Genomic DNA, 16,199 nt, shown 5'->3' with positions numbered 1-16,199 from the left:
TTGAAATATAAGCTAAAGCAGACCTCAGGTTGACAGCTTACGAGGAGCACCTAAATGCATCATCGTACCCCTGCTGAGATCATCCGCTAAGTAGGGAGCATGCGCAGGAGAAGAGATTTGGGGAGTGTCTGAGTAGCTCGTTGGATGTGAATAACCGCAGACGCTGAAGCCAAGAAGAGCATCTGTGTGAACAATGAACCGGCGGACTTGGACGGAAATCGTTTGGTGAAACGGACAAAGCGGACGTGTGAGCAGCGCCGGGGAGATGGAAATGCAGGAGAGCGGCGATTTGCTGGATGTCTGTGGCGTGAATGACCTCTAACGAAAGGGGGAATTAGGAATTTATACTTTGCTGTCTGCAAAGTCAATCCTCGCATCGAGAGTGTTAATGTTGGCTGGCCTGTGTTTGGTTGTTGATGAACATTAACAGTAAGGCCAAGCATTTTATACCTTAAGTAGCCTTATTGTCTCGATTTATTTATTTCAATTTCTGGTCATTGAATGCCTTTAGTCTACTATTGTTTATTTCAAAGTGTCTAATACTTATTGCAGTACGATTTTAATACACGTTATTAAACCACTGCCTCATATTTACGTGCTGTGACACAGGCGAATATTAATTATAGCAGATCAGCCTTTCTTTTATGAAATACTGATGCCATAATCCACTCGGTGTCATGAGTTGGCCATCTGTCGTGGACACCTACTTAAACCTGCAAGCAGATTAATCAAGGTGTAAGGATTTAAAGGCATCAGTCAGGACGTTTCTGTGCCAGAACTCTGCTGGGCTTCCTGGTAAAGGAGGGGATGCTCTTGGCCACAGTTGGCTCATTGGAGGAGAGAGACGAGGAGCAGGAGGATGAAGGCGACGAAGAGTTGAGGGATGGAGGGGTGCCTTTCTATGTGAACAGAAGTGGCTTCCCGGTGGATGAGGAGACTTGGGAGAGGATGTGGCGCCATGTGGCTCGAATCCATCCCAGCGGTGAAGCATTGGCGAAGGAGATAAGAGGTGCCACTGACCTGCCCAAGGTAAAGCCCGAAGGAAGGAGGAAGGAAATGCAGCTGCTCGCACAGCACTGAATATATAATGCGTGTTTTGTGCAAACTTCCCTGCACAGGAAATTTCTATTTTGCTACTTTTGCTATTAGTTATACAAAACAGAAGAGCACAGAGGTCAAACAATGCTACATTCACCAGCTGCAATGAATATTGGGATTGTGTTATGGTAATGCAGATGTTCGGATGCTCTGTCCCACAGATTCCAATACCAAGTGTGCCTACATACCAGCCTACCACCACTATCCCACAGCGCCTGGAAGCCATACAGAAGTACATCAGGGAATTGCAGTATCCTTTGAGCAAGCCGGTTAGAACTAAATCAGTGATAACAGGGTGCATTTAAAATGATTTTGAGACTATATAGATTGTTTATAGATTTTACACACCGATCATAGGAAATGTGGATGTTAAAGTGCAGAATCCCACTGACCCACTGTTTTTTTCACAGTTTAAAATATGGGCCAGACAGCTGAAATATAATGTAGGCCACCACAGATGCTATATTAGGTGAAAGCTTGATTTCCAGCCAGAGAAGGATTTCATCCATTATTAACCAACAGCCTATGACTCCCACAGAGCACTTTAAGGAGCTGCCTTTTCCTTTCTCTTAAAACATTTGTCATGTTGCCTTCTCGCAGTATGACCTTAACTGTGCTTTACAGGTACAATCACACAGGAACGCAGTTTTTTGAAATAAAGAAAAGCCGCCCTCTTACTGCGTAAGGAGTTCTTCAGTCACAGATATTTACAGCAGCAATCACAGGATGTCTGGGATGAGGGTCTTTGATTTCTTAATATTTACCCAGTGTTGCTGTGAGTGCATGCATATGGATCTCTCTGGTTTACTTCAGGGCTTTGTGTGTAGGAGTGTGTGTCAATCAGCACAGGGCTGGAAAACACTTTCCCTGACCTCACTTTATTAGATTTAGTAGCGCCAATATTATTTCCCTGGCTCAATGACAATGCTTTTGTTTTCATGAAATCAATAACAATGTGTTCCTGTAACTGGTAGTGCAGTAGGCTGCTGTCCCCTAACTCAGAATGACATTAAATGGTACTCTTGTTTTTCGTTTGTTTTGCGCAGGTTAATGGACATTGCTAAGGAGATGACGCGGGAGGCTCTGCCAATCAAATGTCTGGAGGCAGTGATCTTGGGAATGTATCTTTATGACCACAGAGGACGTGGTGCAGGTCTTAATTTATTGTTTTGTTGGCAGCACTTTACAATACAGCCTGAGACTAAGGGCGTAATTACCCTGTAATTAAATTAAATTTCAATTAATTTTATTTAAAATTACAATGTAATTATATTTCTACACAAATACTTAAGGGTAGGTAAACAAGAAATAATTATACTGTATGTAAATTTAAGTACTGCATAATTTCCTGGTAGTTTAGTGAAAAAACAAACAGTAATTTTAAAACATTAATGGATACATCAATACATATGCATAAAATTCAATGAAATTCCATTTAATTGCTATGGGATTGCACCTTTAGTCACGGCCGTATTATAAAGTGTTACTGTTTTGTTTTCTGCTTCACTCCAGTGGAGCCTGACAGAATGGATTCATAAATTTGTTTTTTGGCAGATCTACCGTATGTTTTCTCATCAAATTTTGGCTTCAGATATTATCTAGTATAGCGGAACAAAACAGATGGATTTTCTACATAATAAGAAGCAGCAGGCTTCACCATTATATGCCCGGTTTTAGATCAATTTGTACAGACGTTTTTTAGACTTAGGATTTGAAGGTCAGTTGTACGTTTCCTTGACTCAGCTTGATGCAGTTACCTCACCAACAACATGCCTGCCGTGGAGCGCTTCCCCCTCAGCTTTAAATCTCAGTTCTCAGGGAACCACTTCCACCACATTGTGCTGGGAGTCCACAGCGGGGGGCGCTTCGGAGCGCTGGGCATGAGCCGAAGAGAGGACCTCATGTTTAAGCCCCTGGAATTTCGAACACTACTGGACTTGGTCCAGGAGTTTGAAGGAGCATACAGGGGCTACTGGCACACCTTACGAAAAGTCAAGATTGGCCAGTACGTTTCCCACGATCCTCACAGCGTGGAGCAGATAGAGTGGAAACATTCTATACTTGATGTGGACAAGCTCACCAAGGAGGAGCTACGGAAGGAGCTGGAGAGACATACTCGAGACATGAGGCTAAAGGTAGAGTGGCGCAGGTGGACTGCCCTTTCTGCTTATCAAATTCCCTTTGACGTGCTCTCTCTTCATGCGTGGTGACACTGATTTGAACTGCTGTTTGAAGAGCAATCTCTCTCAAATGCTGTTCTCTCATCACCTCTGATGCTCATATAATGAAGGCAGCCTGGATGCTGAGCTCGGTGTATAATAAAACTAATGACTTGACGCTGCTCTGCAGTGCTTTACTCAAGGGTGGCTCTGTCCATCAGTAGCTGATCTTGTGCACTCAGTGCATTACACAATCACATTAAAGACAGAGACATACTTCAGCCACTGACACTCAGAGTAATGGTGAAAGCACTGGTAGCTCACTCATGATGTTTTCAAGTGAATGAAGCTCTTATGTTCTTTTGTGGTTTTGCAGATAGGAAAGCCTGCACCTCCATCTCCCACCAAAGATAGGAGGAACAGCATGGGTTCACCCCTCAGAGGACCAGGCAGCCCCATACGGAGGATCAGCCGTGTTGAGAGGCGGTATGATTAATCACATGCTCTGCATAGCTCTCAGTATTTGCGCTGGAGATGTCTTATGATCGAAGGCAAAAAGAAGGAGCTTCTAAATTAGTCACAGTTTGCTTCTTATATGAATAAACCTCGTTGTTGTTTCTAACATTTATTTATTTATTTATTTGCAGCCCCTCTGGAGACAAGAAGGTTTTGGAACAAAAATCCTCCACAGATATGAACGGATACCAGATTCGAGTCTGAGGAAGATTTTATTTTATTTTTTTAGATAATTAGCAGATTTCAAAGCGCCACACAGGGTGTTAGATTTTGCCATAGAATACGAGCGTAACAGAACACGTTCATTAGAAAATTTGATTATTTCCACACGTGCACATATTAACTGCCACCCACTCACAAGTCCTCATGCACAAATTCAATGACCGGGAAGCAGCTGCAAGCTGGAAACAAAAAACACAGGGAGAGGCAAAGAATGGGACATGTGTCTGAGAGCGTTTCTGCTTGGTGCTGGAGGACACACGTGCTCATACAGGTTAATGCTATGGCACAGCTAAAGCTGTGAAGTGACATCATCTTTCAAATGTGTTTTGGTTAAAAGAAAAAGCGCTAAAATGCAGCATAAAAACAGTCAGTATGCTGCATAATGGTACAACAACATAAAAAATGCAATATCAATTTTTAAAAATCTGATTACAGCAGTGAAATATGGATGCTCTATAGGTGCAACCACAGCTCAGTGTAAAAAGAAAAACGCCTGCTCTGATGTTTTCACTTCTATTAAATTTCAATTTAATGATCCAATCAGGAACAAAGGGCAGAGCGTGTGAGTTGAGTGTTTTGCTGCAAAACAGTTATACCCACTGTGTAGCCTTACCTATTCAGGCTTAAAAACAGTTAAGGAATGCTATTCATTTGGATAGGCTAAAGAAAATCTTACAATGCACTTTTTCCCTGCCAGTTTTACAATGTTTATATGTTACTTGACAAAAATGTTTTTACTTGAATTTGTTATGTGGACCCTTAATTTGGAGTCTCCATTAACTCCGCCGCCTCTGGACTTCCTGTAATATTAGCTGTCAGTGACAGTACAAGAATCTCCATGTGGGTATGACTGTGTTTACGGTGACCAATCACAGTAGGGCCGAGAGATTTCTAATCCTCGAATCAGGTCGTGAGAGAAGCAGAAGCAGAATTAATTTTTTTTAAGCAGAGTTGACTTGTGTATAAATTTCCCTCATGCTTGGGGCTGATCTGAGCTTTGTACACACAGGTACCCCTCTATGCCTTCCTACCCTTTTGTTTTGTTTCTTGCTCACAGATTCCAATGCTGCTCATTGAATTTGTGCCCACAGATTTAGATTTAGATCATGGAAGTGGTGGTTAATGTGTTACATGTCATATGACGTGAATCTGATATTTTCCAGGGGCCAGTGATTTAACCTAAGGTTTATTTTTTTGTACACACTGGCCCGTTCACAGGATTCAGTGTTGAATAGATTACCAGCAACTCCTCGCAAACAAACGCCTCATTCAGCTTCCCTGTGTTGTTACAGTATTTTTCTGTAGCAGTTACTGTGCATAGAAATTGGTGCTGGCAGTGCTCCCAACATAAAACAGAGCTGGGGCACAAGTGCAGTAATATGTAAACATTATAAATGACTGAAAAAGTTTTGGTAAAACAAAGCGAAGAAGCTAAAGCTGGACAAAAAGTACCGGCTCAGCTGCTGGACATATCACAGGTCCCTGTGCTGTCTACAGAAGCTCTCGAGGCTCGTCTGCAATCTGTCTAGTTGTACTGTAAGTGTGCAAATAAATGTCATGTAGTATATATCCACTTAGACTCTGCTGGGCAACCATTACTTGTGTAGTGACTAGTTTGCAAACCACTTCCCTCGTGCCTTGTGTGATAATTCAAAGAGGAGGATAAACACTTTTTTAAAAACATCTAACCCATTATTCTTATTGCCCGACTAAACACAAAGCAGCTCTGCCCGTCTGAATCACTATAACATAAACACACGTGTCATCAGTTATTCTAACTGATAAATATAACATCTTTCACATGAGTTAAAGCCGATGAGTAATGCAGCTGCATTTATTGTAAAGTAACAACGAGGCGAGTTTGTGTGAACTGTACTTTTATTTGTAGCAACTTTATCAAATGCTTCACTTGCCTTAAGTGGTAACCTAAGTAACTGACTTCCATTTAAACAAAAGTGTATAGCAGTTTGTTTACAGCACTTTTACCTGCATTTTGTATTTTTTTATTGGAAATGCCGTCATTTTATACCCTCGTTGTTGACGATCACCCGTAAATACTTAATTGTTTATCACCCTGTTTCAAATGTTGCTGCAGCCAACGTTTTTATCTCTACGGTAGGTGTTGTCCATTCTCATGTCTTATAACACGGTTGTTTTGTATCAAAAACTGTTGATTTGCAGAATCACAATAAAGAGTCACGTTGATTATGGCAACACATCTTTATGGGTTTTTTTATTACCTCCAACAAGAAAGTTAAGGCAGTGGTTTAGTGTGTTTGTATATCTATTTTTTAGTGATAACTGCAAGTTGTGGACAGTTTTATGACACTAGATGGGTCTGTTGGACCCTGGTTAAGTCTTTGTTGAATTTGTCCAATTTTTTAAAGGAATTTCCGATGGTGCTTATCTGCTGTAGATACGGTTTTAGGCCTGACACGTCTTTGGTCTTCTACTTGTCCAGGTTCCTCAGACTGTTTAAGAACACACTGTATGCTATACTGAGATATCCCAAGTTTTTGTTGTTTTCCTTGATTTAACCGAAGAACTGGAAACAAATTTGCTTTTGTGACAGGCTTCTAGTAACAAAGTTTCTGAATATAGAATTTAAAATTGGTTCTTTGCTCAGCTTTCTATAATGTGTAAACACAAGACAGGTTCGTTGCTTGAATTACGTGCCTTTTTTATGCTTTGAATAAGTCATAGGTCAGTGTTATGTGGTTTAGGAAACGGGTCAGGTACAAGGACTGGACTGAAAATTTGTGAAAAGCAGCAAATGACCAAAGAAAAAACTTTGAATGCCTGGAGATTACGCAACACCTTGCTTAAAAAAGGTTAAAATGTCTGCTAATCCTTAACAAGATCATAAACTCTATACTTAACAAGGAGACACACTGTAATTTGGTGTCTTTGTGCCAGGCAGGGAATTTTTTGGTTTTCTATCTATCAGCAGTTCATAATGAGCACTGCAGATCCTTCCAGAACAGAGGCACATAACAAGAGCGCACTGAGCTCTCTAAACACCATCTCTGTCAGGACTACTATACAAAGCAAACACTTCTATAACAGGGGAAACACAAGCCTCAGCAAACTAAAGCACTGTCATACTGCGATGGCAGAGTTCAACATAATGGACTTTTAGATTTCAGAATACCTTCAAATTGGAAAAAATGCTGAAAAAGTAAGACCATGCCCAAACTGAATAATCTATTTATAGTTTTACTCCTAGTAGAAATAATAATCATGGTGTGCTCACACAGGACAAGCAGCTAGCAGGGCGAGGGAATGTCCTAACTTAGGGAGAAATAAAGTATGTTATCTTAAAATGACTCGTCTCAAACAGTGGGTTAATCGAGGGGCTGCACTAGTATATGATGAACTGAACTTTAACTGCAATTCACACAAAGTAAACAAAATCATACCAGCAGAGGTAAGGGGTTCATGGTTTTCCTTCATCATAACCCTATATATCTAAACAGCATACTGACAGGGGTGATGACACACTCTACAGCCTACATTTTACCCTTTCACACTAAGATTCATCATGCATTAACAAATCAACATCACACAAATATTAATTCATGTCATCCAGACATCACCAGACAGTAAACACAGGGAGATGCACACATTTAGGGAATATATTTATTCAGCATTATTAACAATCTAAAAAATATTCATAGTTTCAAGACTAAATTTAAAAGAAAAAAAAAAATCCCACCCCAAACAAAACAACATTCACCAACAGCAACATGAACATGAACAGGTCCATGTAGTTTCCACACCAGCAACAAAGCAATCAATGGCTGCATTTTTAAAAGAAACTGTTAAAGCATCATTAAAGAATTGTGACATTTCAGTATTTATCTAATGAAAAGCACAAAAAAAGTAGACTGAAAAATGGTGGCCATTATTTACATTGCTATTTGGGAAAAGAAATTAAGGTCTATTCAGTTGCAAAACTATGATTTTGTTGCCAGTAGTGAAGCAGAAAAAATGTATTTATAACAAAAACCTGTATAAATGAACAGTTGGAAAGAAAATATGTTCCAACATTCAATCACAGTTCTTCCCGTCAAGCATTACTGAGGTCCAGCTGAAATTTAGCGAGAAGACTGAGATGGTCTGAGGGGAATATGTGATTGGGAAGGCCATTCATTGACCACAAGACATCCTCAGACAGAAGAGAAAGAGACCCGATGAGTTTCAGGCCATCGTTCAGAAAGCTAGCACAAGCTAAGGAAAAGAAACAATAAACAACACAATATATTTAATGTCACAAATAATTAATTTAGAGCTTGAACATCTTAAATATTCTTCGTGTCAGACATCCTCATACCTTGTCGACCAGTAAGAACATGTTTTGGAGAATAGAAGATGTAGTCGACTGTGTGTCCGACCTCCGAATGCAGGGTTGTCACTTCTGGATTTCCAGAACCTGGGAGAATGTGCTTATAAACCGACTCTAGGTTTAACCGATGGTGGACTGTGTGTCTGAACCTGCAAAACCATAGAATTAATGATTAATAGATCTTATTTATACTTCCAGTGGACATATTTTGCTGTTACTTATCATCTTTCATCTGTCTATCCTGTTACAGTGGTGGATGCTCATTAGTTTTGGCCAAAGATGCAATTAGGTCAACATATGTACTGTTCTGTGCAAAAGTCTTGAGCCACCCCCTCCTTTCTGGATATCTTGCTTCAAATGACACTTTCGTGTTTTTAAAGTGTTCTTGAGCAGTAGTTCTCAAAGCTTTCTGAAGGTCTTTCAAAGTTATACTTGCACTCCCAACATGAAACCATCTGGTTAGATACCAAACAAGTACTTGGTAAAGATATACATTTGTCAGACCTACCGCTTATCACCCAGCCTCTTAAAAAACATAAATGCTTCCAAAGTATAACAATAGCGTCAACTCTGGTGGGATGCATATCAGATCACACACTCTGTAGTTAGACCATCCACTAATCTAAGTCACTAATCTTCAATAACCCAGACTTTGTATTCAATTATAGCTTGTTCAATTCAACTATTTGGAAAGAAAAAAAAAAAAGAATTACTCATCTCACTCTTGGCATCACCTTTGCAAAATTGGATTTAGCGACACCGATACTTGCATACAGTGCTCTCAGAACACCCCGAGATGCAATCAGGCTCTGCACCTACATGAAGCCCTTTTGGACCCAGATTACTGCACAGCTGTCTTACTTGCTGGGCTGCCACATCCCACCATCTTTCACCTGATCACTGACAGATTCTGGTTAAAGACACTTCTCACATTGAGGTTCCTTGCACATTATAAATTCTACACTCGCTCCTATATCCCCCGTGTTTCAATTATTGTATCGTCCGTGTTTTTAAGTCATCTATGTCCTTGTCCTGGATCTGTCTCTTCTAAGTTGCTGTCTCGTTTTGTTCAGAATAAAGTAATAACAAAAAAAAAAAAAAAAAAAAGTTCTTACTTGGATATTGGCTGCTTTTTACTCATTTTAGTCCAGTCCTTGAAACAGACCATTTTCAGATAAATATCTTTTGGTCTTTATTAAGCCACTTCACACTGACCCATGGATCCCTGAAGCATAAAAACTCAAGGGATGTTTCTTTAGGCACCTTGTTGCTAGCAGTCTGTCACATAAAACATAATTAGGTGTACTTTCTTTAGCTGAATCTACAAAAAGTGCCAGTGATAACAAGTCTGACAGGCATAGTACTGTATTTTTGCAAAATTTCAAAAAGCTATTAGCCTAAAACTTGGCAGAGTGTGCAGTGTGTCGTTAAAAAGAAAATAGGATAACGGCACAAGTGCAGAAAAAAAGATGCAATAACAAGTCAAAAAGAAACTATCAACAGAAAATGGACAGTATTTGAAAATTATTTTGGTAAGAAATAGGAAAAAAAATTCTAGATGGCCCTTCAGCCGATCCTTATTGCTAAAGCCTCATCAGAAACAATTACTGGAAGGGTAGCTACCATACCAAAAGGATGAAGAATGACAAATTACACAAGAACTGGACTGAAAGTCAGTGGTAGCAGGTCTTGTGGGATGAGAATCCATCCATCCATTCTCTTCCACTTATCTTTGTCTATCCCAGCTGTCGTAGGGTATACCCAGTCTGTCACAGGGATAACAGAGACAGACAACCATTCGCACTCACTATGGGCAATTAACTATAGAGTTACCAATTAACCTAACTTAGCTAACTACATGTCTTTGAACTGTGGGAGGAAGCTGGAGTACACACAGAAAGACCCCGGCCTGATGGTGAAATTGAACTCAGGACCTTCTTGCTGTGAGGCAACAGTCCTAACCACCATGACGCTGTGGGATGAGAATCCAAATTTGAAATTTCTCACCCCAACCATTATTAATATGCACAGAGGAGGGAGAAGAGAGGTACAAACGGCCTCTAAAGCAGTCTGTAAAATACAGGAAGGCTCTGTCGTGGGATTTCAGCCAGTGGTGTTGGGGGATCTTGTCAAAACAATGGAATTATGCATGTATAAAAATACTGTGAAGTTTTCACCCACTGTGCCTCACTTATCTGAAGGCAACTGATTGACAAAAGCTAGAATTTTCCGCAAGACAGCCCCAAACATAGTACCAATGCAGTATAAGCATACCTGGATATGAAGAAAAACACTGAAGCACTGTGGGATCATCTTGACAGAGAATGAGATAAAAGGCAACATCCAAAGAAGAGCTTTGAATGTCCTTCAAAACACCTGAAGATCCATTTATAAAGACCACTTAAATAAATTACAATAAAGTTGCCTAATAGAGTGCTGAAGAATACCAACTATTGACTTTAAAAGCTCATTAGAATTGAACAAACTTTGTATCTTTGTATGCATTTCAATAAATCTCTGCATTTCCCAAGTTCCTGGTGAAATATAAAGAAATGTAAAGAGGCTTACACAGTACTGAAATGTGATCCGTGTGACCCAAAAGCTTAGGCTCAGTGTGGACATCCTTAATATTGTCATCCCAGGTAAACGACTAGATACCAGGTAAACAGCAGCACCATACATCTGCTACGTAATGTTTTGTTTACAAAGGGCAGCAAACAGAACAAAGGGCTTAAAGGTAAAGTGGCCTCAAAGTGACAGGAGCTAAAACTACTTTTTTCAGACAGCGGATGATGCAGAGCTCTCCACCGAGGTTCAACATAAATAAGGGCTTTTTAAACCATGTAAAGCTACCATAGGAGAGTCTAAAACTAAAAACATGGAGCTAAAAATCAGCGTAAGCTTGATAATATTGTACATCATACATTAGCTCCATGTGTGATATGTAACTTTCTAAATGGTAGAAAGAATTCAGTTACAGTAACTTTAATACTATGTTGTTTATTGTCTGTTGCTTCTGTGGTAAACTGACCTTTTATCATCAAGATGATTTGCCCTTGAAGCATCTGTGCACAATAAGAAAAAAATGAACAGAGAATCAACATATCATGGTAAGGAAATCAGGAGCTTTAAATGAAAATGCGAGTGCAGTTTCTGTATTGTATTTTTGTACTACCTGGTGTGATGTCAGTCACCCCTGGAATCTCTTCCAGGCCCTGAGGACGGACACAAGCAGCTGGACAGTAGCGCAGCTGCAGCATGAAGTCGTGGTTGTACTGACATTTCCCTACGCAAGAAGAAGAAATCATCAAGCATCAATAGAAATTATGGAGAAAAGATACCACTGAAGAATGAGACATGCGCTATGGATCAATATTACTATAGTAACAGTGCACTTGACTTAACCTTACCTGATTTCTGTCTCTCAAATATCTCATTGGCAGTAGTGTACTGGCAGCTGCCAGTGATTCCCAGAGAGCTGGGCCAAAGTGGCGCCAACAGTCTGTGGCAATTGGCCTTATATGACAGATCTTCTTGACCTGATACCTGTCAGTGAATACAGAAACTCTTACTGAGGCATGAATAAATAAAAATTGAGACAAGGTGTTACTTAATTAGTTTATATTTTCTTACCATCCATGCTGGCAGGTTTTGGTAGTGGAGTTGGCTGGTAGTGATCAGCTGGTACAGAGGCATGTGTGGGACAGAGTTAAAGTCTCCACACATTATTACGTTACAGTGTTCACCTTTAGCCTTACAGGACTTGATCACGCTGTCAATTTCAGCCAGCAATATTGCTAACTGAGCCAACTTCACGTCCCCCCTCCTGGGGTTGAAAAGCAGGTGGGTGTTGGCTACACAGAGTGGCGAGCCCACCTCCTTCACTTGTGAACCCCGGTTGACCAGTGGCCGAAGAAGCAAAACAATGCCCACATTGTGCCGGTCTAACAGCTCCGTCTCAGGCTTGAAGAACTCTAGGTGAGTGGCAGCCACTTGAGAGAAGCTGCTACGAAAGCAAGTAGCACATCCATCTGTCTTGGTTCCCGTACGCCTCTTGTACACACAAGTGTAGCCTGGATCAACAACATGAACAGAATATGTGTAACATCTTTGTCAAAACATCCCCCAACATGACTCTTCCACTGTTTTGTCTCAGCTGACCTACCCATCTGAGACAGGGCAGGATGCAGCTGTTCATGGTAGTGGTTCTCCTGAACCTCTTGAAGACACAAAATCTACACAGAGTATTAGCGGACACCTAACATTAGATATAAAATTTTGCAGGTTAAATTTCAGAAACATGAATTTGACATGACTCACGTCTGGTAGCCATTGTTCTATTTCCTTTAAAAGCAGGTTACATCGGTAATGCCAATCCAGCACCTCCAGGGGGCAGTGTGTGTACAGTTGCTGGTTGGCTTCTAGTAAGTCCTGAGCAAGGATGTTGTAGGACATTACAGTGAAGTCCATAGTGGCATTTGTGAAGGGTATGAGGGCAGGCTCTGCTGAAGCAGCACACTCATCCATCTCTACCCAGACTCTCCACATCACTGGAAGAAGGACAGATATACATGGAGCGGGTTACTGAACTGTAAATTAGTTTTTAAAAAAAGTAAAAATATTAAATTAAAAACAAAATATAGCCTTCATCCTCACCTTCCAAGGGAAGTGCTGGCTCTACAGGAGGGTAATAGCTCATAGAAGGAAAAGTTATAAGTGGGCACTGCACCTCTTCTGTGAGACCAGGTCCTGCAGGGAAGTGCCAGCTGGTTTGTGCATGGTGCTGCTCACTGAGCTTAAAGTGGGCCTGAGGATGAGAGAGAAGGGAGGGAAACACCGTCTCGGAAATGCTGACTCCATCATGTGGCTCATCTGCAGATGGGACTATGTATTCATCCCAGCACTCTTCAAAAGTAGTCTCTAACTTTTCCATGTATGGTATTTGAATTTGGTCTTCTGCTGAGCTGGTCATTTCCGGTGTGCTCTTCTTAGCTGGAGATCCAGACTCTCCCATGGCTTGTTTCTGTACTTGAGATGCAGTATCTTTTATGCTGTCCTCTGTCTGCAGACACTTTAACTGTTCCTCGAGTGCTTGCTCTGGCATCGTCTCCTTTGCTGGTGAGATTCCCCCATCCTCTGCATCCATATGCAGCACCTTAAGGTGGGTAATTATTTCTCTATCCTCCTGTTTTGAATCTTGAAGGTTCTCCTGATTTGCTCCATGTCTCTTCCCCGCTTCTTCCTCTTTTACTTCAGATGGTACTTCTGAAGTAATGTTTGAGTTTCCGTCACTCATTGTATCTTTATCCGGGACAGCCGTTGGAGGTTCTTTGTCCATGTTGCTCCTTGTAGTTTTTTCCACTTCCGGGCTTGGATCTTTTACCCTTTCTTTCGTTTCTCCCTTCGAACCACCGGTTGGGCGGAGCCGCTGCTCCAGCTGCTCTGTCTGCAAATCGGTGAACCTCCGGGTTTTGGCATCCCACGCAGCTTTGTCATTAACCACGGCAGGAGGGAGGCCCTTTTTTGAGGCCCCTGTAAGCCAAGAATACAGTAAGAAAGCAGGTATGCTAAAAGTTACTAAACCTTATACTTTAAGAGGTCAACGACAACCCATGAAAACACAGACGTGCTTACGGAACATAAACAACACCATAAAAGTCATGTGATAGCGTCTTTGCGTCACAAGGGGGCGTCAAGACCTCAAGAACAGGTGCAAGTTAACTCATGTAGCACTTCATAAAGTTAGCTACACTGCAACAGCTAAATATGTTCTTCGTTACCGTTTTCACAAAGAGGAAACTTTTGGCAAATTGGGGACACCACAACGTGTGTCACACTGAGCTTATAACGGGAAACATTACCAAAAACCTCATGCCGGTGAAGCAGACAGCAAAAAAAGTGCTAACTAAACTTTAGCACTATTAGCTCCAGGCAGCGTGTCTGGGGAAATACATACGTAGTTTTTTTTTTTTCAGTCCGTATTTGCTCAGCCGACAATCACAAGTTCAGACACGTTTGCAAATCCACTGTTAGATTTACCTGAGGGTCGAACGGTCAGGTACCGTGATAAATAGTAGAGCACATAAAACATCAGACTGCCAATCATGTTGCGGTACAAAAATCAACGCATGCGCACTCCGAATTTGGTGATAGCTGTGGGAGGGTAGGGGCCTGAAGGCAAAAGTCACGTTTTTTGTTTTGTTTTTCCAGTGTGTTACTTTCAGTTGTTACTTTGCTTTGATTTGATAATCTGGTCCGGACAAAAACGGGAAAATATTTATATATTTTTAAAATGCTTTACAAACATTTCATTGCAATGAGTGGAGCAAACAGACATTTTCTAAAGGCATTGATTCAAACACACACCTGACATGTCTACTTGATCTGAAACCTGCCTTTATCTCATTAAGTCTCGATATAAAGTCAAACTTGACTAATAAATGTAAACACTATTTTAATTTTAAAAGTATTTTTGCCTTCTCGGCCTGATTTCCAGTTGGCCAAGTCCTGTGTTGAAGCCCCTAAATCTGGGACATAGTAAATGAATTAATTCATTTTCTCTTTCTCTGGTGAATACTTGAGCGGGCATATTGTGAATTTTATCTTTTAATTACATTAAATTCAGAAGCTGTACATATTTTTAACTTCTTTATCCCAATTATGTAAGCCATCAATGTGTTTGTTACCACAAAATCTAAATTTTATGATGAGGAAAGACCAGTGATGGGAATAACGGCGTTACAAGAAACGGCGTTACTTTTTTCAGTAATGAGTAATCTAATTACTATTCCTATTGTTACAACGCCGTTACAGTTACTATTTTTCAACAAACAGACGGTTGAAGCTGTGTTCAGGTTACCGCATCTTATATCAGTTGCACGGAAGTAGCTGATTTCTCAAATAATTGACTGTTGAGTTCTAACAAAAAAAGAAACAAAACCAAAGATAAATTTTCAGAAATCTGCATGAAAACTGCTCCACAGAAATACTAACAAACCTCTTCATCTTGGCTGTCTATGATTATAAGATCTCCTCCCTGCAGCTGACAGAAATCTCTGGATTCCTTCCATGTTTTGAATTCATTTGACTTCAAGGGGAAGTAGTAACATACAGAGTTCATTAAAATCCATCCTGCAGGACAGTGTTTGCAGCCATCGCCTGTTTCCAAAAAATAATACCACCTTTATAAAAAATTATGAAATAAATCATTATGCTTTTACAATTTTATCATATACAGAAACAATGAAACCGGTCTTACTAAGCATTGATAAGCGTGTTCTCATGGCTTCAATTTCCTTTGTAACTTTTTCCATCTGACTTTTATAGTCATTGCTTCTTTTTGTCTGGTGTTCAAGCTCCCAGTTGGTTTGTGTCTGACGGCTCATCTCACTGTCCAGCTGCTTCCTGGCATCATTCATGGTTTCCACTGCAGTCTTGTAAGTGTCCTGGAGGTTGATGAGCTCTTTGCTGATGCGTTTGGTATCATCGAGCGTGAGGTGAGAATCTGTGAGTTTGTTATCTGCAAGTGTTGAAGACTGTTACTTTTCTTATTCTTAAGTGACAATATTATAAATCAGGTGGTTTGACAACATTGTACATCATCAGTTTTATTTAGAAATGTTATTGTAGATTTCCAAAATTTGTACAAATCATTGTAGCATCAGTACAATGAATCAATAAGCAGGCTGATAGCAAATTACTCACCTCAGTACATTTAGTCACAGACAGACACATTTTCCCTGTAACTGTGCCTTCGCTCTAACTTTTGTTGAAAATGTGATTTATTTGATGATTTTGCCTAATAGTAAACAGAAATATTTGTCTTTTTCAACATCCTTAGAAATGTTGTTTAACAGCTA

The 16,199-nt window shown here is 40.4% G+C and overlaps 2 protein-coding genes across 4 annotated transcripts; one reads left to right on the top strand and one right to left on the bottom strand.

Annotated features, from left to right (window-relative positions):
- Positions 1 to 136: 136 nt before the first annotated feature.
- Positions 137 to 4,096, top strand: vash1 (vasohibin 1). Of its 3 annotated transcripts, none has more exons than XM_080294017.1 (8): positions 266 to 429; positions 824 to 1,029; positions 1,260 to 1,348; positions 1,723 to 1,779; positions 2,145 to 2,219; positions 2,852 to 3,233; positions 3,634 to 3,743; positions 3,905 to 4,096. In XM_080294017.1, exons 1-8 carry the CDS (start codon positions 417 to 419, stop codon positions 3,975 to 3,977), a joined length of 1,005 nt encoding a protein of 334 aa, XP_080150143.1. In that variant the 5' UTR covers positions 266 to 416; the 3' UTR covers positions 3,978 to 4,096. The 3 variants fall into 3 exon arrangements, with proteins under 3 accessions (XP_026008680.1, XP_080150143.1, XP_080150142.1); XM_080294016.1 differs by having other exon boundaries at positions 300 to 429; positions 777 to 1,029; XM_026152895.2 differs by having other exon boundaries at positions 137 to 1,029.
- Positions 4,097 to 7,620: 3,524 nt separating this feature from the next.
- On the bottom strand, positions 7,621 to 14,532 carry angel1 (angel homolog 1 (Drosophila)). The gene is made up of 10 exons (XM_026152074.2): positions 14,380 to 14,532; positions 12,997 to 13,872; positions 12,661 to 12,890; positions 12,506 to 12,575; positions 11,974 to 12,413; positions 11,751 to 11,886; positions 11,516 to 11,626; positions 11,372 to 11,405; positions 8,329 to 8,489; positions 7,621 to 8,225 (listed from the first exon to the last, which is right to left on the bottom strand). The coding sequence occupies exons 1-10, from the start codon at positions 14,444 to 14,446 to the stop codon at positions 8,065 to 8,067; spliced, it is 2,286 nt and encodes a 761-aa protein (XP_026007859.2). The 5' UTR covers positions 14,447 to 14,532; the 3' UTR covers positions 7,621 to 8,064.
- Positions 14,533 to 16,199: the final 1,667 nt, after the last annotated feature.

This window comes from Astatotilapia calliptera, chromosome 19, assembly GCF_964374335.1.
Source record: "Astatotilapia calliptera chromosome 19, fAstCal68.1, whole genome shotgun sequence".
In the NCBI taxonomy this organism is placed as follows: domain Eukaryota; kingdom Metazoa; phylum Chordata; class Actinopteri; order Cichliformes; family Cichlidae; genus Astatotilapia; species Astatotilapia calliptera.
This window is presented reverse-complemented; position numbering and strand designations above follow the sequence as displayed.

What these genes read in the sequence shown, in the direction of transcription:
- angel1 (XM_026152074.2), bottom strand. Translation starts at nt 14,446, where the DNA reads ATGATTGGCAGTCTGATGTTTTATGTGCTCTACTATTTATCACGGTAC. An exon ending in GCCAGCACTTCCCTTGGAAG is followed by an intron (nt 12,891 to 12,996) that starts GTGAGGATGAAG and finishes TCCTTCTTCCAG; the next exon opens with TGATGTGGAGAGTCTGGGTA. An exon ending in TCCTGCCCTGTCTCAGATGG is followed by an intron (nt 12,414 to 12,505) that starts GTAGGTCAGCTG and finishes TTGTTGATCCAG; the next exon opens with GCTACACTTGTGTGTACAAG.
- vash1 (XM_026152895.2), top strand. Translation starts at nt 808, where the DNA reads ATGCTCTTGGCCACAGTTGGCTCATTGGAGGAGAGAGACGAGGAGCAG. An exon ending in GAGGCAGTGATCTTGGGAAT is followed by an intron (nt 2,220 to 2,851) that starts GTATCTTTATGA and finishes AGCTTGATGCAG; the next exon opens with TTACCTCACCAACAACATGC. An exon ending in ATCAGCCGTGTTGAGAGGCG is followed by an intron (nt 3,744 to 3,904) that starts GTATGATTAATC and finishes ATTTATTTGCAG; the next exon opens with CCCCTCTGGAGACAAGAAGG.